This window comes from Xenopus laevis, chromosome 8L (genome assembly GCF_017654675.1).
Source record: "Xenopus laevis strain J_2021 chromosome 8L, Xenopus_laevis_v10.1, whole genome shotgun sequence".
In the NCBI taxonomy this organism is placed as follows: Eukaryota; Metazoa; Chordata; class Amphibia; order Anura; family Pipidae; genus Xenopus; species Xenopus laevis.
The window spans coordinates 46,698,081-46,721,233 of NC_054385.1; the positions used below are offsets into that span (position 1 = coordinate 46,698,081).

The 23,153-nt window shown below is 40.3% G+C and overlaps 1 protein-coding gene across 3 annotated transcripts in view; it reads right to left on the reverse strand.

The window, feature by feature from the left end:
• Positions 1 to 5,273: 5,273 nt before the first annotated feature.
• The window catches only part of bcorl1.L (BCL6 corepressor like 1 L homeolog), a 40,971-nt gene continuing 23,091 nt past the window's right edge, over positions 5,274 to 23,153 (reverse strand). For all 3 annotated transcript variants that reach the window (XM_018229887.2, XM_018229886.2, XM_018229890.2), the window contains 9 exons: positions 18,522 to 18,602; positions 17,877 to 18,269; positions 15,743 to 15,963; positions 12,410 to 12,637; positions 11,243 to 11,409; positions 10,507 to 10,652; positions 8,394 to 8,471; positions 8,061 to 8,226; positions 5,274 to 6,897 (listed from right to left, as the gene is read on the reverse strand). In XM_018229887.2, the coding sequence (XP_018085376.1) occupies positions 6,627 to 6,897; positions 8,061 to 8,226; positions 8,394 to 8,471; positions 10,507 to 10,652; positions 11,243 to 11,409; positions 12,410 to 12,637; positions 15,743 to 15,963; positions 17,877 to 18,269; positions 18,522 to 18,602 (1,751 nt within the window). In that variant the 3' untranslated portion in view covers positions 5,274 to 6,626. The remainder of the gene's footprint in view (positions 6,898 to 8,060; positions 8,227 to 8,393; positions 8,472 to 10,506; positions 10,653 to 11,242; positions 11,410 to 12,409; positions 12,638 to 15,742; positions 15,964 to 17,876; positions 18,270 to 18,521; positions 18,603 to 23,153) is intronic.

Below are 23,153 nucleotides of genomic sequence, written 5' to 3' on the forward strand. Positions count from 1 at the left end.
GTCAGGGCAAGAACTGCATCAGCTCGTTAATACAGTCCTCACCAAGATTGACACTTTGGTTAATGACAGGGATACAGGCAAACAATCGGATCAACTCGATATCACCCACTCCAAGCTGGGCATATCGGGAACGATGTTCTTGTTTGGCAGCTACTTCCCAACAGCATTCCTGAATGGAGTTGTTTCTATGAAACAAAAGTTGGTTCCATTAACCAAATCCCTTGCTGAGAGAGAGAATGTGTGAAGTATATATTAGTTTGCAAAGCCCCAAAGCAATTAGCCATTTGGTGGTTCACTATGATGAGAATGAACAGGGACCCAGGACCCAATACTCTAAAGGGACATGGACACCTAACATGTACATTGCATCAACCAGCAAGAGAAACAGGGGTATAAGAAGGAGAAATAATTTCAATGTGGCCTCTGCACACCCCTCTGTCTGCCTGACACTTGTGCTTGACACCACAGTGTCAGGCTCTGCTGGGATTCAAGCCAGGGACCTTTTGGTTTTTGGCTTTGCACCTTAACCATTGGGCCAGGTTAGCAGTCTGCAGGGTTGCTCAATATCTATTACCTGGCCTTTTCAGCTATAGCCCAGCAGCAGCCTGATTGGTGGTTTGGGGTCTGCCAATCAGGGCTGACCCTGCCCTATATAAAGGCAGTCCTCCTCACCTGAGCATTGGCTACCTATACTAGCACTGTGGCATCGCCCCTAGCTAAAGGTTCCTGCTATAGCCTCCTTGCCTTGTTACCTTGACTTATTTTGATCCTATCTTGCCCTAACCTTATTTTATTTAGATCAAAATAGGGATTCTGCCTATGACTAAGTGCTGGGTAAGCATGAAACGCATGAAAAGCATGAAACGCGTTAGGCGTTAGAGGGATTACTATACATGTTTTTTAACTACTGATGTGAATAAAATATATTTTTTTATTGAATAGCATGTTTTGGAGAAATTATTGAGATTGTGGTCTAACCTTATTTTGCCTTGTTCTTACCTGACCTGACCTTTCCTGGCCTTGCCTCTCCTGCTTTCCAGTCTGCTCCCAATCCACGCTCACACCATCCTTGTTCCTATCTAGTCTGCTCCTGTCTCCCGTTCAGATTTTATGCCCTCATCACCCTGTTCCTGCCTTTTCTTTGCCGTGTCCCCTTAGGCACATACAGCTCCTGCATCAAGGACTCACTCTTTCCTCGTCAACCTCCACAGTGCCCCCTACCTAACCCTTGACAGAATGCTCAGGCCACAAGGGTCTGCAAAGGCTGTTCCTGTGCCTTCGGGCCTGATTCGGTACTCTATTTTGACTCGCAGATACTGTAATCTTCCTAGAGGAAGTACTGCTCCTGTCCAAGAAAGAACACTTTTGAGTGCTCCCCCAGTTGAGCAAGTTTCTAACATAATTTTCTTCCTGATAGAAGGTAAAGCTATATTCTGAGCAGAGAACTTACTGAGAATTAGATCCCCTTTAATCTATAATACTGCTCAGTTTCTGCTGGCTTTTCTAGATGAATTTGATCCTGATCTAGGGCCGGCTATCCGCCAGCAATCTGCTTCAGTTTCCGGGCCTGCTACCACTCAGCTGTCTATCTTAATTCCCAGGCCGGCTACTCCTCAGCTTTCTATCTTAGTTCCCAGGCCAGCAACTCCTCAGCTGTCTGCCTCAGTTACCGTGCCGGCTACTCCTCAGCTGTCTGCCTCAGTTCCTGGGCCGGCTACTCCTCAGCCTTCGCTGCAAACAGCTCCAGAGGGGCTTTCCCAACAGCCTCCACTTCCTACAGCTCTAGTGGGACTTCCCTAGCAGCCTCCACTGTCCACAACTCCAGTTGTGCTTCCCCAGCAGCCTCTGCTGCCTACAGCTCCAGTGGGGCTTCCCCAGCAGCCTCTGCTGCTCACAGTCCTAGAGCCGTTCCCCCAGCAGCCTCCGCTGTCTACAGCCACAGAAGGGCTTCCCCAGCAGCTGTCCCCTGTACCGGCTCCCCAGCAGGGTCTGCTGCCTCTGAATACAGTACCCCCAGGAGTGGGGCTTTTGCCGTGTCCTGTGCCCTCATGAGTGGGGCTTCTGCTTTGTCTTGTGCCCTCAGGAGTGGGGCTTCTGCCGTGTCCTTTGCCCCCAGGAGTGGGGCTTCTGCCGTGTTCCTATACTAGCACTGTGGCATTGCCCATAGCTAAAGGTTCCTGCTCTAGCCTACTTGCCTTGTTACCATGCCTTATTCTGATCCTGTCTTGCCCCAACCTTATTCTGCCTTGTTCTTACCTGACCTTGCCTCTTATGCTTTCAAGTCTGCTCCCTATCTACACCTGCACCGTCCTATCCTTCTGTTCCCGATTTACGCCCACACCATCCTTGTTCCTGTCTAGTCTGCTCCTGTCTCCCATTCAGATTCTATGCCCTCATTACCCTGTTCCTGCCTTTTCCTTGCTGTGTCCCCTTAGGCACATACAGCTCCAGCCTCAAGGACTCACCCTTTCCTCATCAACCTCTACAGCACCCCCTACCTAACCCTTGACACGCAGCTTGTTGTACAAGATGGATAACCAATACCCATGCATTCTTACATTCTGCATCAGAGTGAGCAATCTACCATGGTGTGTTTCCTCAAAATACACCTGGATAAAAGGAAGTGAGTGCTGGGTATTAATATTTCCCAAATCACCCCCAAGAGCATGTCACAAATTCAATTGCTCTAGCCCCATAGTAGTTGATGTAAGTGACACTTTTTGGATTCCAACCAGTGCCCTTCAGTAAAATTAATCCAGAAAATTAATCACAGCAGATCTTTTTTTCTTTTTGGTCTGACCATAATCAGCACAGGGAACAATGAACAAATATACCAAAGTTGGAGAAGAAGGGGTGGAGAAATGAGAACAACTAAAGAAAGAATGGGGACACAAAGGTTCGGACATAGCACGAGACAGGAAGGGGAAAGGGGGTTTAGAAGGGGAAAGGGGGTTGATAGGACAGAGGATGAAGTATCAGGGAATAGAGAAATACTCTTGAAGCGATCAGGACTCTGTGATATTATAGAGGAAACCAACACAATTTTAAACTTACCATGTGTACCGGAATATTATACATGAAACTGGTACTGCAAGTATGCTGTCATGTGTTCCAGAGGCATTATACATTAAATTGGCACTGTATTTATCGTGCCTTGTGTTGAGGATGAATAATGCATGAATTTGGCACATTGCATTCATTTAGGACATAATTTTTCCTACCAAATGTTGTGAGTAATCTAAATTAAACTTTAAATACTATATCTGTTATGTCAGTACCCATTGCCTCTCATTTCATATAACATACATTACATCCCATGTCTTTTACTGTTTACTCTTCTAAAGATCCCATTTCTAATTACTCATTTTTTTTTAAATGCTATTTCATTACAATATGCAATTGGGTTGCTATTGTCTATAGTTCTCAGTACATCATGTTATAGGGATGCCACTTGTCTTTCCTATCATTTCAGTTGGCACATAACACTACTAGAAGTAATAACAGTTGACCAGGGCAGCTCTAGGCAGGGCATATATTTGACTTGTTGGAAAGGTGACATCTGGTGATGGAGCCATGCTGACTGACACTGAGCCTTTCCATTCTACTGCCGTTTATTGCTGGAGCTTTTATGGCTTTGTAATTAATTATACATCAGCTATTTCTTTTCCCTGAATCATATCTTTTAGCTCAAGAATTGTGGATTATACTAATTACTTTAAACTACGAAAAATGCATAACCTATTATGCATTAAAACAAAGAAAACAGTTTGTCATCTAAAAGCTGCCAGGATCATATAAAAGTCCAGTTGTACTGTTTTCTTTAAAGGAGAACTATTGCAAAAAAAAGGAAAATTTAATATAAGCTTTATCACACTAAAATAAGAGGTTTATTCAAATTTCTGATTTTAAATTAAGTTAATAAATGATTTTTTTTTGTTAAAGTGTGTGTGACCTATAAAATGGGCATGGTCCCTTTGGTCATATAAGCCAAATTGACCCTGAGATGATCCAGTGAGATGGAATTTGGCACAGGGGAGGGGGAGGAGCATTCTTCTGGGAACAGCCAGGAAATTCTCTGCATTCTGCAGTGTTTAATTGGAAATCCCTGTTGAGTTATAGGGCTGATAGTCAAATAAAAGTTTAGACTCTTAGCAATGCAGTGTCTAAAAAAGCAAGGATTTAAAATAACTAATATTTCTTCTCTTGTGAGTTTTTGTGGGATTATTCTTTAATAAATACAGATTATTTGATAACATTCTTGAGTATATTTGCAGGCTTTTTTCTCAAATTGTGAAAAAACACAAACTTGATTTTTGATAAATGAGCCCCATGATGTACGGAAAAATATTTACAGTTTTTCTTAACCGTGAAGCTGTAATCATGATTTTTGGAGTTCGAATTTGGTTGGGCCAGGCACCTGGATTCGAAAGAATCAAAATCTTACTGAAAAGGCTTGGATTCAGCAGAATCCCAAACCAAATTGAGGATTCGGTGCATCCCTGATTACTGGACACCATGTATGCACAAGTAAATATTTCCTTGCTGCTTAATGAGATCATTAGTTAACAATGGTACTTAGTGTTGTGTCACATGACTCACTGAAGAATAGTGTATCCACAACTATGTTGTGCTTTAGGCATTTCCTCGATTTTCAGTACTATTTCCAGTATTATTCAGCTATCAGATTTAATTTAAACATATCTATAGGGGTTTTACGATGATATCCTTCCTCAATTCCTCCAACCTCCATAAAAACTATATGCCTTCATTTGGTGGATTTCCTTTGTTCAGAACTAGCAAGCTAAACCTCAAACAATGAAAGGATGCAAGCCATGAGAGCTTTTACACAGGTCTTGAGCCAGCTTCCTCCTATTTTCCAACAGGGTTTACATTATCCCTTATAATACAGACATTTCAATAAGCCATGTGATTCAAAGTGACATCACTAATCGACAAATTTAACTGGAGAATATGATAACAAAATATATTCTACATTTTGCTTATTGTGTGTTATAAAAGATATTAAAAGTCACAGAACTCATTTGTGTCCTCGAATATCTTTGTCATTTACTGAGGGCTATCCAACTGGAGACCAGCGAGCTGGATATGGCTCCCTAAAATACCAGTATGGTCCCCTGAATGCTCAAGATCTCAAGGGAGATCTCTAGAGACCAAGCCCCCCCCCCCCAAACATGCTACATAGTATAGATTCCGGGTTTCTACAAAAATTCCAACCCACCACCAATACGTTAAATAACTGGATTGTCTAGACCTTGAAATTAATATTTTTTGTATTTTTTTAGCACCCGTACAATAAAACTGTACCATTTACAATAAAAAGAAAAAGAAAACTCTCAGTTCAAAAGAAGTTAAAGTGCCGCGTATATAACGTGGAACAACACACGGCCAGCCCTGTGAAAAGGGCACTGTCATTTCCTTTCCTTGGTGGAAGCGGACAGTCGCGCAAGTTCCTTTCACTCCAAACTGCTTTAAAATTAGCATTTACTATAAAAAGTAAGAAGCATTGGATTAGGTGGGAAGAAGAGCCCTGAGCACATTCACACACTTTCCTTCTCCCCAGTCTCTAGCCATGCTGCTTATGGATTTGCCGTGTCCACTGAAGAAAGCAGGGCAGAAGCATAATCGAGTGGTGTAGGCAAGGCCTGACCATATTATATCTGCATCATCGATGCACATATTCAAGATTCTGCAGTTACGTTGCTGGCTCAGGCTGTCCTTGGAAACCCAAGCAAACAGCCAAATCATTAATTGATTTGAATGTTATCAGTAGGAGGGCACACAAAAACTTGGGTTTATATCTGCAGAGTGGAGTCTTCTAGGCCACAAACCACGTTTCTAGAAGTTCTGTTGCTTTGGCCTGGCTTCAGTGACAGCAAACGTCACTCATTTCATTTCTTGAAAGAGCTTCTCATTAGGAGATAAAGAGTGAGCTAAGGAGACCTTATGAAGTTCAGTTCAGTGGCCTTCTGGTTCTCATTTATCTGAAGGTTCTTCAAAGAACCATGATTGTCTTCCTGTTCCAAATTCTTAATGGATTGACGAATCAACCCATGTTGTTTCAAATATGAACTGGTGCTTCATGTACTTTTTATTTTTTCCCCGTAAAACCTTATAACAACAAAAACGGCCACAAATGAAGACTGAGTGAAACCAGTCACAAAAAGGACAGAAATGGATCACAAAGACAGGAAAGAGATCACAAAGACTTTCACTCGACATTCTTAACAGGATCATTAAGGAGGACAAAGAAATGTGATGGGGGGGGGGGGAAGAGGGTAAATCGCGATTTCCTTCAAATATTCAGTTTACCACAATTCATTAGAATATCTTCACCTCAGCAACTAGTGAGAATGACAAGTGGTCACCAGCAGCAAAATAATAACTCATCTCTATTACATGTAGGGAGAACTAATTGTGGTTTTCCGTGACCAGATACTTCCAGACATCTTCCAAAGATAGAAAAGATCCACATTAAAAAAACCAGAATGGAAAGAAATGATAAAACCATGAAATCCATTCAGCAGTGCTGGCATTGCTAAGGCCGCCTTTTCTTGGTCAGTTTATTGCCTCTGTTGCAGGTCCTACACACAAGTGCCGTTTACTTGTCAGCTGCTAACACCCTGGAATTCTACAGCTGAGCCCAAAAGTCGAAGCAGCTCTGGCTCATATTTCACCAGCTCTACAATGTCCCCCATGTCCTGTGGCCACAAGTCTAAACCTTCTGTAGGTGTCAAAAGCTGGCTTGTGAGCACCTGCTTGGTGAATTCTTTCTTTTGCATGCTGGCAACTTCAAAGTGCGGGTGCCTTGCTTGGAATATCCGAGAGGAAAGTTTTAGATGCTTCAGCACATCAGAAAAGAGGAACCAGTTACTCGGCCTGTAGGGAAGAAAATAGGTTTATTGAATTATTACAAATTGTGCTGGCATGTTAATACAAATAAGGACATTTAGAGAAAGATATACTTCATGTATTAATATTTGATATTGTACTTAAGTGATATATTTTGTATGTATATAAAAGGCAAGGAACAGGTAAGCCACTTTTATGGGAAAATAGTAGGAAAGTTGCTAATTGTTCCAGCAGGGGGCACTCAGGAATTAATACTAAACACACGATGGCTAGCGGGGTGAACAGTGCCGGGCCAGGTCTGTCAGTTGCCCCAGGCAACCCAGCTGGCCATTGGCAACTTCGGTCCCCGCCGCAGCTGTGCGCAACGACGCTCAACCTAGGACGCGCCTGCGTAACAGAGGATGCACATGCGTAATCATGCATAACCAAGGACGCACGCGCGTAATTGTAAGTAACCGTGCGCAACCGAGGAAAAGCACTTCGACTTCACAGAGCACACCCACTTTTTAATGTGGTAACACTTGCCAGACTAGGGGTAGGCTGCATATAAGGTAAGTGCCTGGCACCCCCAAGCTTTGCACCCTAGGCACGTGCCTCTTGTGCCTACCCCTAGTTCCGGCCCTGGGGGTGAGCCCCTGCACGTTTATTTGCGTCAGTGATGTAACGCTTCAGGGGCGTACCCCTTGCCAGAAGAAGCCTAGAGGTCCTCCCAGTGCACTGCATCTATAGACACAGCACACTTGCATTTAAAGAATCAGCCGCACACTTCACACTTGCATCAAACACTTTCAGCACAATTTTGTCCAATTTACAGCAAAGTGCAGGCTCCAGTGTGTTAATTGTGACACAACGCCCATAATGGCATCATGCAAAAAAATTTCCTGACCGCAACAATGCTAAAATTCGGTGAAAAAACACTGCATTATTGGAAAAAACCAATTGCGCTTCAGCTTGATATCGAACACTGCACTTGCAGATTTAAATAAACCCTATGGTCCTTATAACAAAGAAATATCACAAATACAGAGAGAGAAAATTTAAGAAAAATCAATACCTATATTTTAAGTATAGTGCGCACACACACACGTATATGGTGATACGTGATGAAATGTAATTCCAATATTGCACACAAGAGGGCATCTATATTCAGGTTTATTTCTGAAGGAAACCCTGCCTTTCAGTTTACTTACCCACTAGTGAGAGACACATGAAGATTGTAGCAGTAGAGCAGTGGTTTATCGGAAAACTCAAACAAGAAGTTGTCCTCTAGATCTTTGTCTTCCTCCTGCTCCTCATCCTCCTCGGAGATATAAGAAGTATCGAGAACAATGTCATGGCCAACTTCATCCTTCCCACCTGACAAAAAAATAGTTTAAAATGTAAATAATTAGCAAAACTTAAAAATGTGCCAACACTTGCTACTATGTGCCAACAGAACAGCCTTTGCTTTCCCACCTTCCTGCATTTGCATTGTACTCTTAACAAAATTATAGACAGATAAAATGCTCTTAGTTAATGCTTACCCAAAATAGAGCTGCTGTAGAAGTCCCATGATGCATTGGGGTCTCCATCAGAATGTCCTCGGAGATCACCAAGATAATCTAGAAATAAAAAGTCACAAGATGAGTGTCAGTTTATTACTAGTGATAATGCTCTCCAGGACAGGTCACTGCATTTACAGATATGGGATCCGTTATCCGGAAACCGATTATCTAGAATGCTCCGAGTTATGGAAAGGCTATCTACAAGAGACTTTTTTTTAAAATATTTTCCCTTTTCTTTGCTGTAATAAAACAGTACCTTGTACTTGTTTCCAGCTAAGATATTATGAATCCTTATTGAAGGCAAAAGATTCCTACTGGGTTTATTTAATGTTTAAATTAATTAATCCTTCTGCCTGGCCGAACCGAATACGAACCCTAATTTGCATATGCAAATTAGTGGCAAAGAGGGAAATCTCATGACTTTTTGTCACAAAACAAGGAAGTAAAAATGTTTTCCCCTTCCCACCCTTAATTTGCATATGCAAATTAGGATTTGTATTCGGTTTGGTATTCGGCTGAATCCTTCGCGAAGGATTCGGGGGTTCGGCCGAATCCAAAATATTGGATTCGGTGCATCCCTAATTAGAACAGAAGTAGCTCATATATTTATATATATTAAAGGTACAGCCAATGTTTAAAAACCATGCATGCGTTTGGCCATTTTCTGTATGCATTAAAGGAACAGTAACACCAAAAATTAAATTGTCTTAAAGGAATGACAATACTGTTGCCTTGCACTGGGATCACTGGTGTGTTTGCTTCAAAAACACTACTATAGTTTATATAAACAAGCTGCTGCGTAGCCATGGGGCAGTCATTCAAAACTGAAAAAAAGAGAAAAGGCACAGGATATTCAGCAGATAACAGATAAGCCGTGTAGTATACAATATGATTCTTCAGAAGTTATCTGTTATCTACTTTATAGCCTGTGCTTGAATGGCTGCCCCTACATCTATACAGTAGTTTGTTTATATATAACAATAGTAGTCTTTCTGAAGCAAACACACCAGTTTTACCAGAGCAGGGCAACAGTACATTATATTGTCATTCCTTTAAGACACTTGCGTTTTTTGGTGTTACTGTTCCTTTAAAGTAAACCCCCTTATTAAAAAAAACCCTACCCTACCCCCACCCTCCTCCTCCCTAGCCTAGCTGCTACCCCGGGGTAAATGCCCCTAACTTTTTACTTACCCCTTGGTGCAGATTCAGGCATCAGAGTTCACGGCAGCCATCTTATTTTCTTCGCTCTTCTTCGGGTAGTAAGTGCCGTATCGGCGCATGCGCAGTTGAAGCAGTCTTTCGGTTTCTGACAACTGTGCATGCACTGAAAGCCACGGAAATTGCCGAATCACCACAAGAAGACCCGAGAGATTACCAAAGAAGAAGATGGCTGCTGTGAACTCTGATGCCTGAATCTGCACCGAGGGGTAAGTAAAGAGTTAGGGGCATTTGCCTGGGGTAGCCGTGAGGCAAGGGGGGAGAAGGGAGGGGGTCTATGTAGGGTTGGGGTTTTTTAATAAGGGGTTTACTTCTCCTTTAAGAGGGGAGCCAGGCTGTTTGCAGCATAGGGCTTTTCATAAAGCCAATACTAGAACTAAGGGAAGGCAGCTCGCTAAATAAGCAGCTACCAAGAGTGCCTGTCCCAGGGATGGAAAAACCATAGTAGAAGCACAGTGGATGTCCAAAAGCAATGAATAACTAAGAGACCTATGGAGATGGAGTGGAAAAGAGATGCAGGACTGGAGAGTGCAGTGACTAATCTATATAAATTCAGTTGTGAAAGACAGACTTTGAACTGGGACAGATAAGCATACTGTAATTTTAAACATTACCATTGGTGTGACTGCAATATAATAGGGGGGAACTTATGGTAAATACAATTACTACCTTACTACTGCCCCCTAGATGCACATATTACATAGCTAAGCAACATGTTGCTGAGGAATATGTCATGGAGCGTGCTTTAAAAAAAACACACAAAGAATGGTCTGTTCTTTGAATGATCTTATTTTAGGGAGGTAGAAATGTGGATAAAATGGGAAAAGAGACATGGGCAGACAGCACCCAACAAAAATAATGAATCAGAACTTACTGCTTAGAAATTTCCTCATGATTTTACTACTGGCAAGCTTCATAGGCGTTTGTCCAGAGTATGTGGCCAGTGTGGGATCAGCGCCGTATGACAACAGAAGCCACACAGTTTCCAAGTTATCATTTACAACTGCATCATGAATAGGTCTGTTGGTGGAAAAGAAACTGTTAGAAAGCAAATTAGTGCAGCAGGAAACCATAATTATATACAGGTATAGAATCTGTTATTCGGAATGCTCAGGACCTGGGATTTTCCGGATAATGGATGTTTCCGTAATTTGGATCTTCATACTTTAAATCTACTAGAAAATTATGTAAAAATTAAATAAACCCAATAGGCTGGTTTTGCTTCCAATAAGGATTAATTATATCTTAGTTGGGATCAAGTACAAGGAACTGTTTTATTATTACAGCGAAAAAGGAAATCATTCTTTAATTAGGCAAAAAGAGATTTTTGGTTTATAACCCCTTTTAAGTTATGTGACTTTAAAGCAAAGGACAGCTGATGGCAGCAATTTTATTTTCAGATGATACAATTTTGGGAGAATATTGCTCACATTTGGAAATTTGCCCTGATTTGAGTCAGTATTTAACTAAATCATTTGTGGAGGAACTGATATTCAGCTAAACCCAAAAATTAAAAACTTTTTGCATCCCGTGTTTTTTTCCAAATAGTTTCAACTGTAGTTGGGAAATTCAATAACGCAGCAAAAATGCATGGAAAGGTCCTGAATTACCTGGTGCCATCCTGTGCACTACAATTGACATTGGCTCCATTATCTAGAAGGAGTTGTAAAATATCGGTCCACCCTCGAGCGCAAGCTTCATGCAATGCTGTATAACCAGCATTATCCCGATGGTTTATGTCTCCCAGATCTCGCTGCAAGCAGTATAACACAACATCCTAAAAAAAAGAAGGAACAGCCTTGTAATCAGCAATATTCTAAGAGTTTCTCAACAAGGGGTAGCTCAATAAATTACTGAAATCGTTCACCACCTTAAACAAAAAGCAGATATTTTGTTTTTAAAAAAATGCAAAGGGAATTCGAGGGCTCATCGGTAGTGATCAGCAACATTTTTCGTTGAGTTTCGCAGTGAAAATGACGCCCATGACTCTAATGGGCCAAAAAATTTGTAGCGTGTCAAAAATTTGTCTTGCAATTTGTCTGACATCAAAAAAAAATGTTGTTGGTCATAGAATTCAATGCATTTCGGCAAATTTTCTCAGTTTCGCCAAAAACGGGTCAGATTCGCCCATCACTACTCACAGGTCCGATATTTTAAAACAGCATAGCCAAATAGTCTAGGTCTGTTCCTTTAGACTGGAAAACACCCCAGCCGTGCACTAAGAATGAACATTAGAAAATGTTCAGTCTAGACATACAGAATAGCATGTCTGTCAGTCCAAACTCCCTCCCAAGGTATCCAGATTTCATTCAGATGTATTGAACTGGAACAGTGGCCACCAACCAGTGGCTCATTAGCAACATGTTGCTCACCAACCCCTTGGATGTTGCTCCTAATGGCCTCAAAGCAGGTGCTTATTTTTCAATTCCTGGCTTGGAGGCAAGTTTTGGCTGCATAAAAAACAGGTGTACAACCAGCACCTCCTGAAGGCTACCAGTCCACATAGGGGCTACCAAATAGACAATCATAGCCCTTATTTGGCAACCTCAGGGACATTTTTAATGCTTGTATTGCTCCTCATCTCTTTTTACATTTGAATTTTGCTCATGGGTGAAAAGGTTAGGGAATCCTGAACTGGAAGGTTTCTGCATCTCAATAACAGGTATTTACCAAGATTAAAATAGAAAACAGCAGCAAGAACACTTTATTATTTCACCTATAGGAGTGAAATAATACAGAGATGTCAAAAAGCTATCGCTGGAACAAAATGTTCTTACTTTGTAGCCAAGACGGGCTGCCCTCTGTAGTAGGGTTTCCCCAGCATTTTTGTTAACAATCAGTCTTCGAGCCTCAGGAGGGATGTGCTGGGCACTAGGTGTGTCTGAGGAGCCAAGTGTGCTGGTGCGACGAGATCGGCAAGGTGTATCTGGATCTCTGCTCTTCCTGGAAGATGGGGATTTCAATGGAGAGCTCTTGGGGGACTGGCTATTCCGCCTGGTCTTTCCCTGAGAGGATGAAAAGTAACAGTAAGGAGGATGGGAACTATAATATCTATTAATATAAGCAGTTTAAAGTTGGCCTGTCATCCAGACACAAAAATCTGTATAATAAAAGTCCTTTTCAAATTAAACATGAAATCCAATTTCTATTTTAAAACCTCAGCTGTCAATCCAGGGGGCAGACAATTACTTTCACTTTCGATTCAGCACTTCCTAGATGTCACTGCTCTCTACACATTCCCCCTGTTCTCTTTACCATTTAATTGTGTAGCCAGGGCATGGGGATAGACTTCAGGTCCCCCATTCTGGTGCAGTAACAAGATTCTGAGATGATCCCCCTTAGGATACAAGTAACCCTGTTCCTGGGGAACCCCTAGTTGCAAGCCTGTGCTGGTCTGTCATCTTCTGTTAAGGATAGAATGTCCGACCTCCTAGCAGGACACTTGAAAACTGGATAGGTTGGTGTAGGACCGGGTTAAGCCAGACCTTGGGCCACGCCCCTTTAATCAATTATTCAAGTGTCATGCACCTGGAGGGTGGAGCTTAACCCCCAGCTGTTCGCTGTGTCCCCCTGAGACGACAGATAAAATGATGAATTCCCAGACTGATGGAAACAAGATTCAAATAATTGTATATAGTGTAATTAAAGTTCATTTTGACTAATATGATAAAATAGGATTTTGAATATTTATTTTGGGTGATGGTCCCCTTTAAAAGACATGTAAACCCTACATTCTCCTACCATGTATAAGTTGGACACATCTCCCCCACCAGAACCACATCATTTGTATTGCATGTATTCCCTCTGTTTGACAGAAATGACATTTACCTAAAACAAATAGCAGCTTTAACCTGGTGGCCAGTGTCATCTCTGAATCAGGTTGTAGTTTTAGCTCAGTCTAGGCAGCTTTTGTCATCTAGGCTCCACTCTTTTTTTCTATTTTCTATCCACCCCTCAACTTTTCTATTATCTTATATATCTCATAAAGAAGCCAGAAAGCAGTAACGATGTTACTGAGGTGTAATCAGCCAAATAGGACAGTAATGGACCTCTTCATAGCTAGAAAAACTCATTTGGCTTTCCCAAAGTCTATGCAGAGGGATAACATAAAATCATGCCAGCATAGATATTTCTTTTTATGAAGCTAAGCTCTGGAGGAAAATTCAATTAGTCCAATGGCCATTTAAGTGATGATAAACAACAAAAGTAATATTATAGATCCTTCTTTTTATTGAGTTATCAGTGATGGGAAAGATGCTTATAAAGCTTATGTGGGATTATTCACACGAACCATGCAGTTGATGCAGGTAATGTTCTGTAAAGGTCCCGTCTCTGATCTCTGCCTATGCAGTTGCAGGAAGCCTAAGCCTCATTACTCTATTAGGTTTTTGCTAGTAGGGTGTCAATTACAAATTTTAGCAAAGTGTACTAGCAGAGAAGCTGACAGACAGCCCATCAGGATGCTGCAGTCATTAAAGTGGAGGCTTGAGTTCTCAACCTTTAGGAAATGTAGTGACTCTTGAGCAAGCTTGACACTTCCTGCTGTAAATTTCATCTTATTATTGGCCTCAGACCTGAATGTACCTTTGGATACTTGATAAAGACACTCAAGGGGCAGTGGCTGCTTCAGATGTGGCTTACCAGTGTACAGTGATTATTAGGAGACAAATGATTTTTGCAGAAAGACAAGAACTGTTGTATAATATCTGTGCGACTTGAATCTATTTATTAGACTCACAGGATGCATTTTCATACCTTGTGAAAGACTGTGCAGTAATTACAGGACTTTGTCTAGATTTGAATGGCATATTTCTGGGGACTGCAGCTTTAGACATTTTGATACACTTGATTTCCTTTGAGATATTTCTATATGGTACTTAGTACTGCACAGGTCAGTTTGAGTTTAGCATATTCTCTATCTATGTATATTCAGCTACGAGCACTGAGTTGTGTGAGTTTTTATGATTCACTTTGCGGGTGAGCAATAAAATAGGCAACAGAGAAATACTTGGGAGGATTTTTTTCCCTCCATACTGCAACGTGTAAATCAGCCCCTAGAAGTTGCCCTCAGCCAATGAAAAACGTTTTAAAAAGGCCAAGAATGACAGGACGTCCAGTACTAGAATGGACTAGTAGCCCTTTCTTTAAGGTGGAACATATTTATCACTTTAGCACAATATTACTAAATAATCCTTGAGAATTTAGTGTAGCAAAGGGGAATACTAATAGTCTTCCTATTGTAGCTATGACTGACTAATTCTGCACTATTCCCTATGGCAGCTGATTTTGGTATAAGCATTTGTGTTCAACGGGCAAAACAAAGTCTATGGGGTATATTTATGAAAGAGTGAAGTTAGAGATTGCTAGAGTAAAATTCCACCACTCTCCATTAATTTCTTTGGGATTTTGAAAGACGTATTTATCAAATGAACTTTCACTTTCACCCTTTGATAAATACGCCTTTAAAAATCTCATAGAAATGAATGGAGAGAGGCGGTATTTCACTCTAGCAGCTTGTGGCAATCTCTAACTTCACTCTTTGATAAATGTACCCCTATGACTTTACCTATAGGTTGTGTTCTAGCAGAGAATTTCTGAGTGCTGTTTTGTCAGTGCCTTCCACGGGAATCGCTTTTACTTTCATATATTATGGTATATATTTTCCTTTCATATATTATGATATATATTTTACTTTCATACCTGTATATTATGGTATATATTTTACTTTCAAATATTATTGTATATATTTTCCTTTCATATATTATGGTATATATTTTCCTTTCATATATTATGATATATATTTTACTTTCATATATTATGGTATATATTTTACTTTCATATATTATGGTAAACGATGACTGGTGATATTGGCTGTTTGAACCCTGTTGGTTCTATACAAAAACTGGAAGTCAAATCGCTCCAAATGCCATAGGCACTTATGAAAATATGCACACTATCTGAAAACAACATTTGCTGTATTCATTTGAAAATATTTGTAGTCTGTGCCCCGTATGGCTTGCATCATATTATAATGCAGTGATATGGTACCAGAAATTACTAATATTACAAGATACCATACCCTAACATGCAGCTAATGATAAAAGATGTACCTTCACTTCCGCATCTAAACTGCCCCCAATATGCTTGGTTTTGCATTTGCGTTTTCCAGATGGTTTCTCTTTTTGTGGAGTTGGAGATTCTTCAGGGTTTCCGTTGTGAGAACAATTTCTTGCATTACTTTGTTTCGGGGATTCTCGAGAAGACGAAACCAGCTTGTTTCTAAATGTTTTGATTGGTTTGTCAGACGGCGAGTGCTTCCTTTTATGTAAATCTGAAATTAAAATGTTGTTTAGAATATATAAGTGTACAAATGTTAGGATGGCACACCAACAGATCTATTATAATCTAAAAGCATCAAGTGCTCACTGTAGGGGGCCACCTGGAAGCCTCTATAGTAACTATGCACAGATACATGTAACAGGGCACTCCTTGAAAAGCATATCAAAAAACAATGCCTTCGTCAGGGGTCTGTACTTTTGCATGTGCTCCTGACAAAGGCCCCACTTTGAGGGCTGAAACGCATTGGTTTTTTATGTGTGCTACTAATAAATTTTGATGAAATTATCAGGTGCAATTTGTCAGTTTTAATTTATTAGGGCTAAACTGGGTGGGTCAGATTATTATCATGCAACAACACAAGATTTGTAGGATTCATCAGGTCCGATCCCCATACCTGTAATTGTAAAGTCATTTAAAGTCCAATGGTGTGTTTCCAACATTCAATGAGAAGAAAAAGTCTGTCAGACACCATCCGATTTTATAATCACTGGATGAAGATGCAGCACGCAGAGGTCACATCCGACAGACCGTGTCAGATGGCAAATCTTCCATGTAGTTTACACGTCAGATTTTTTTTTATCAGTCCCATTATAATTTGACGCATGTTACTACATCCAACTTGTAGGATGTGATCTATTGATCCGACATGCCTACACCCTTAAAAAAATCTAAAGATAGGACAGTTTGCGCTCCACTGTACAAAGAGTAAGCTATGTTGGCACCAGTTAGGTATTCTTCCAGTTATGGCCACATAATACTGATCAGTCTAGTGAATCTCTTATGCCTGAAGTCCAGTTTAAAGTATCCTCAGACCCTCATGTAGAAAAAATTAAAAAGGCATAGGTCAGGGGCCAGTAGCTCCCCATATTCTTTTCTACTGTCAGTTACTGAGCTTAGGCACACACTCAAAATATATAGTACACATAGAATAGAAATTTCACAATATAAGGCTGATTAGTAATTAATACATATAATTACTATATGACAGCACAGAAACAGTGCAATTAGCATCAGAATTTAATAATCAGCCTTGTAGCATCAGCTTATATTACATGTTAACCTAATTTTCTGCTAGATAATTTGTGACGACCCCTAAGCTTAGCTTCTCAACAGCTGCTCGGAGCCCACTGAGCATGTGAGTGTCGCAGACACTTTCCAAGATGGTGACCCTTGTGACAGGTTTAAAGTCCTGGATCATTGATGCTATTGAGAAGCTGAAACATTACACTGGTGCAATAAGCTCAGTATATAAAAAGTGGCATTTTTAGCCATATTACTTTTTAGGGTTTAGTTTTCCTTTAACAAATGTTTGAGTCTGATTTAATGGTGGAATGTTTGTATAACTAAGTGTAGCAAAGGATCACAACTTGCACATAAAGCAGTGCTTTGCTTCTCTCACTCAGGTGGAGAAAAGCAATAGCACTTGTAAAAGCTTCTAAAATAATTTTAAGAAATGATTAATTTCACCTAATAAACCTAATCCTTATAACCTAATTGGGTGATAGTCCCCTTTCATTTATAACTGTATCCTAACTTATTATATGCATGGCACATCCACTGCACTGCAGACAGTAGCTTCTGCAATAACTGAAGTAAAATTTACCCCCATGGTTGCCTGTTACTGCAACAGAAGTGGGAGAAAAAAATGCACAAGGTTGCAAAACAAACGTGAAAAAAATGCACACCACTGGCTACTTCTGCAATGTTACTGCCTAAAAAAGATTTGCCAACTTTGCATTTCAACATACAGTCTATAACTTCAGTTCTAGGAATTTAAAGCAAAAAAAGAACCGTTGCAAGATAAAAGAATGCATTAAAACCAAAGGCATCCACTTTGTCATCAGCTCGGAAACCATGAGCTAATTGTATGCATCAAAACTGACAAAAGAACAGAACAAAACACACCTGTTCTGACTTTCCGCCTTCTGTAGCAGTGAGACACTTCTTCTTCCTGCTTCTCTGTGAGGTACTCCCCATTCTGATATTTCCGATTTTTCTGACGCCTTCTCTTTCTCCTCCGAAATGGACCGTCTTCATCAGCCTCTTCATCCTTATCTAATAATGGCCATGCTTTTCCTGCATCTGACACTCTGTTGGTCACATCCCAGGAGCCCCGTAAAACAGGAGTGATGGGTTCCAACTGAGGTTCTTCTTTGACAGCCGTAAATCTGCTGTGTCGGCATGTTTTCTGAATCTTTCTCAGCTTTCGTCTCTTGCAAGGCACATCATGCTCCTCTTCCTGCACTACTGCATAGGAGTCTGCAAAGGAGCTGGCAACATCTGACGAACCACTGTACCCTGAGATAAGAATACAAAAATGACACCTTAGTTCATCATACATTAATAAAGCCACATGAATAGAACACTTTTCTTAGCCCTGTTCTAGCTAGGTCATAAACACAGATTACATGCATCCCCTACCATTGAACAAACAGCAGAATAAATAAACATAGACGGTAATGAAGCAGCTTTATATATGTTAGAAAAAAAATCCAGTACCAGTGCTCTGCATAGATAATCACTAGTACTCATTAGACTGTTGTGTTTTACCTGTCTGGCTGCGGGTTCTGCTTTTTAAGACCACGGGAATAAAGTCTCTGAAACTGTTCTTGGACTTCTTCTCATTTATTGCTGGTAAGAAAGAAAAAACAAAAATACCAAATAACACACAGTTGTTATTTATATGTTTGTGTAGATTTAAATCCAGTCTGCACCCAGAAGGCTCTTTGGCTGCAGTTCTTCAGCTTATGTGAAGTGCAACTGCCAGAAACAGGTTGGAGACACTTTCTTTAACCTACACCACATCTATCAAACTTTTCATGAGCAGGAGATTTTAAAGTGATACTGACACTAAAAGTTTTCTTTTCAAAATATTATTCTGCATTAAAAGTTGTCTATGGGTCATGTTAATCATTTTTCGCTGATAGTTTCGATTTTGTAAGTAATTGCTACTTGAAGTTCCTAAACCTAACTGTTTTGCCAACCTGACGGTCTCTGCTCAGTCTGTCAGAGTTTCTAATGCTAACGGACTCCTGCACAAATATGGCAGCTCCCTCATAGACTATAACAGTGTGATAGAACAATGTAACAGTGTGATAGAAAAATGTATCAGTGCACCTGCAGGTTAAATATCTATAAATGTATCAAACACACTTGACAATTAAGGAGTTACAAGGTAGGATACATTGTAGCTGTTGTATCCACCCTGCTGTCCTCCAGTCACCTGAACTGGAGGACAGCAGGGTGGATACAACAGCTACAATGTATCCAACCTTGTAACTCCTCAATTGTCAAGCGTGTTTGAGTCCCCGGATAGAGCAACACAGGGGTAAGAAAGGTAATGTAAAGGCATCACACAAATACTTTTATGGCAAAATTATAAATTGTTATTTTCTGGTGTCAGTATCTCTTTAAAACAAGCAAGTGTATGCTCAGTAAATGGATGAATAAAATGGAAGCAGACTTAAAATATTTTGACACACACGCCCACACCATTTTCCAGTGAAATAAATAGCAGGCACTTTGTGTCAGATGCTGAATAAAATCTGCTGTACTAGTACAATGTTTAGATGTTATGCCTGAAAAGCTAGCCCCACATATCTATGCATTGCCCCCACATGTAATAAAAAACCACAGTAGCTATATCCGTGTTCAGTAAGCAAATATATATATATATATATATATATATATATATATATATATATATATATATATATACAAAGCAGTTTTTTCCTGTATGTTCCCTATCTGCAAACAATAAGGTATATACTCATAGTGGTCTTCACTGGCAATAACACAGAAATGCCAAGGAATATGAGCTGGATACAAAGCGCCAGCTCAGGTCTACTTTGTGTTCAGAGGAGCAGGGCAGACATATGCTTACAGAACAACATCCTGTCAGATACCTAGTCCTTAAAAAAACAGCTATACAAATGATTATGTGTAGGTCCCGTACGTTTTCTCCGTATGTTAATGAAATAATCAGGCATTACTTTCATTATAACTTATGCAAAGTCAGCTTTTGCAGTGCATTTGCTGTTGCTCTCATCCAAACAGATTAGGTTGTAAACAGGTTTTGCAAGTTTCTAAATTGTCCCTATTTGAAAAGATCTAATACAGCAATCCGCAGAGAATTAAAATAATACTCTGAAACATGTGCGGCTTCTTCTAGAAAGGGAAGCACAATCACGCTGCACTCTTCAGTTCCTGTTCTGAAAGTGAACTTCCTGTTTGTAAACTCCAGCAGTAAAAGTGCAGGAAGCGGATCTGTGGGGCTGTACGAAGAAATGCGAAATTAAAAAGAAAAAAAAGCAGTGCAGAGAAATGACCCTCACTCTTTAACTGCATGTCTGTATTAGAAAAAAACATACATTCTATCAACGTCAGGAAACTGGAATTCAGATATAACAAAACCCAACGGACACATAGAATAATGCCTAGTCTGCACTTTATACTGTAAAATAATGCCTAGTCTGCACTTTATACTGTAAAACTAAAAAGCAGGAGATAATCTTGCAAGAAATGGGAAATAACTCGCTCTTGTTGCACAGACATTCTATAGTGGATTAAAGAGAATATGTTCTACAGCAGGATGCCTGAATGTGGACACAGGAAGCTCTGTTAACTGCAGGCCACTGACTTCAGTTTGTTATGTAATATCCTGCTGTCTGAGAATAGTGCCGTCACACAGAATTCCTTTCTAATGAGGCTGGAATTAGTGGCTTTACTAAAGGGGAGTCATATTTGCTTGCAGCACGTCAGAGAAGGGGAGGTTATAGAGAGATCACTCACTTAATTACAACTGCAGTAACAGCCTGCTTGTCTGTAACTTGGCAAAGCTCTCTCTCTCTCTCTTATTTGCAGCCTGTGCATTTCTTTTTCATCCATATTTTGGTATCAGTTTTCTTGGGAGAGTGTCACTAGGGAAACACACTCATTATAGGCCAAACAATAGTTTAGCTACCTTCTTTTAGGGCCTACTCCTCATCAACTTTCAGTAACCACTGGCTAGTTGCTAGGGGGAGTGACCCTAGCAACCAAACAGCACATGTAAAATGACAAACTGGGAAACTACAAACAAAAGAGGCTGTCTTGAAAGCCAGACAATATATAAAATAAGATACTGTCATTTTGTTGTTGTAATTTGGCCACCAGGTGGCATGTTTTTTGTGGAGGGCACCTATCACACTATAATATAACAACAGTTTGTTTGTTTTTTTTAAATTGTTCCCTCCCCTGCCAGCAGTAGGCCACCCCCACTGGCAAAAGTACATTGCCACTATACCATTCACAATTAACTTTTAAGGCACAATAGTCATACTGTTCACTCTATGTCTGAGGCCAAACAGCATGGTTTATAATGTAGCAAAGCTATACTGACTGTGTTCCAGAAGCTGTTAGCATGAGAGGGTTAAAGCTGACCCACATACTTAGAAATCCCTATTCTGGAGTTTGGGGAAGAACATCATTCTAACAATCGCTTTTCTATTGTAATGAGTAACCAGGTCAAGAAATAAGCACTCAGGCTGGCTTCACACTACTTTTCGTGCCATTATTTCTTGTGGTGGTATGTGCTGCTACCAGCCGCAGATAAATACGAAATGCTACAGGTCTTCCTGCATGGGGAACATCATCTGAAAAAAGCAGAGGTCTTCTACAGCTATGCAGCAATAAGCATTATGATACGCCATTGTTGTCTCCCAAGAACATCTAGAATCAGTGACTGTCATGCATATCTGTGATATGCAATTTTCATGGATGTAGCAGACAAGACTATATATAAGAAGGGGGACAGATTTGGAGCAGTAAATGCACCCTTAAAGGAGAAGGAAAGGCTTCGGACACTTGGGGGTTGCAAATGTTAGTCACCCCCAAGTGATTGTATTGACGTATCTGAAACCCTGAGCTGGTGCTCCTATCAGCAGAAAACTGCATCAGCCCGAGTTATACCAGTGAGCACCACGGAGTGATCCACTTCTGTCTTCCTCCGTGCAGCTGTGCATGCGTAGTAGAACGAAAAGCCGAACTTTGACTAAAAAGTCAGCTATTTCGTTCAACTGTTTATGTGTTTGCCCCGGGAAATTTGAATAAAGAAGTTGCCGGAAGATGATCGATCCGTGGTGCTCACTGGTATAACCCCCGGGCCGGTACAGTTTTCTACTGATAGGAGCACCGGTCCGGTGGTGGATTTCATCCTAGTGCATGCAGACACACATGTGGCTGTAAGGGGCAGAATCTGGGTTTTTTTTTTTACACTGTGTCTAACGCTAGCCTTACAGGTATGTCCCACATCTCCTTTTTTTAAACAAAAAACTATTCAGCCCTATATAGAATGTCACTAATGTCTGATTATTAAGAATAGTTTGCAACAATGCATCCTCTTTCAGAGCATCTGTTATTGTCTAAGGGATTGATCATGAAAATAACTGCTCTCTCCCAAAAGAAGTCTGTTGAGAAAGTGTGCCAAGCTTTTGCCAGAGTTTGCTTCACTAGTGCTTTGCAATAAGCTGAAAAATATACTTCATAGTTAGGCCACATCTTCACTGTTTATTATTTCCCCAAACGATCTTACAAAAGATAGCCAGCCTCTTCAACAGTTTAGTAGCCATCTCCACAGCAGTATCATATATAATGAAAAGGACTGGAGAGCCTTCCAGTATGAATAATGCAGTTTTTATTGAAGCACTACATTTTTTTCGGATCACACGGGTCCTTCCTTGAACTTGCACCAGAGGAAGGACCCATGTGGTCTGAAACATATAGTGCTTCAATAAAAGCCAATGTTAAAGATGGCTACGTAAAATGGAAACTCTGCGGGACTGGGCGCTTCCTCTTTCTTAACACATGGCTAAGAAATTGATTACAGCAGAACCCCCATTTTACGTTTTTCAGGGGACCAGAAGAAAATGGTGTAAAATCCAGGAAAATGTAAAATCAGGGAAATGTATTATGCAAAATATAAATATAATATATATAATAAAGTGGGACCACAAAACAACAAGTAAAATGAGGGAAACTTAAAATCAGGGCATGTAAAATTGAGATTTCACTGTATTATAATTAGATATTTGTTGGTTATTTTTATTCTGATGATTATTTCAATGATGAAATATTGTGCTAGTAAGTCAGAATTCAATCACAAAGGGTATAAAACAACCCCAAAAAAATGAGAAGTGCAAAGGT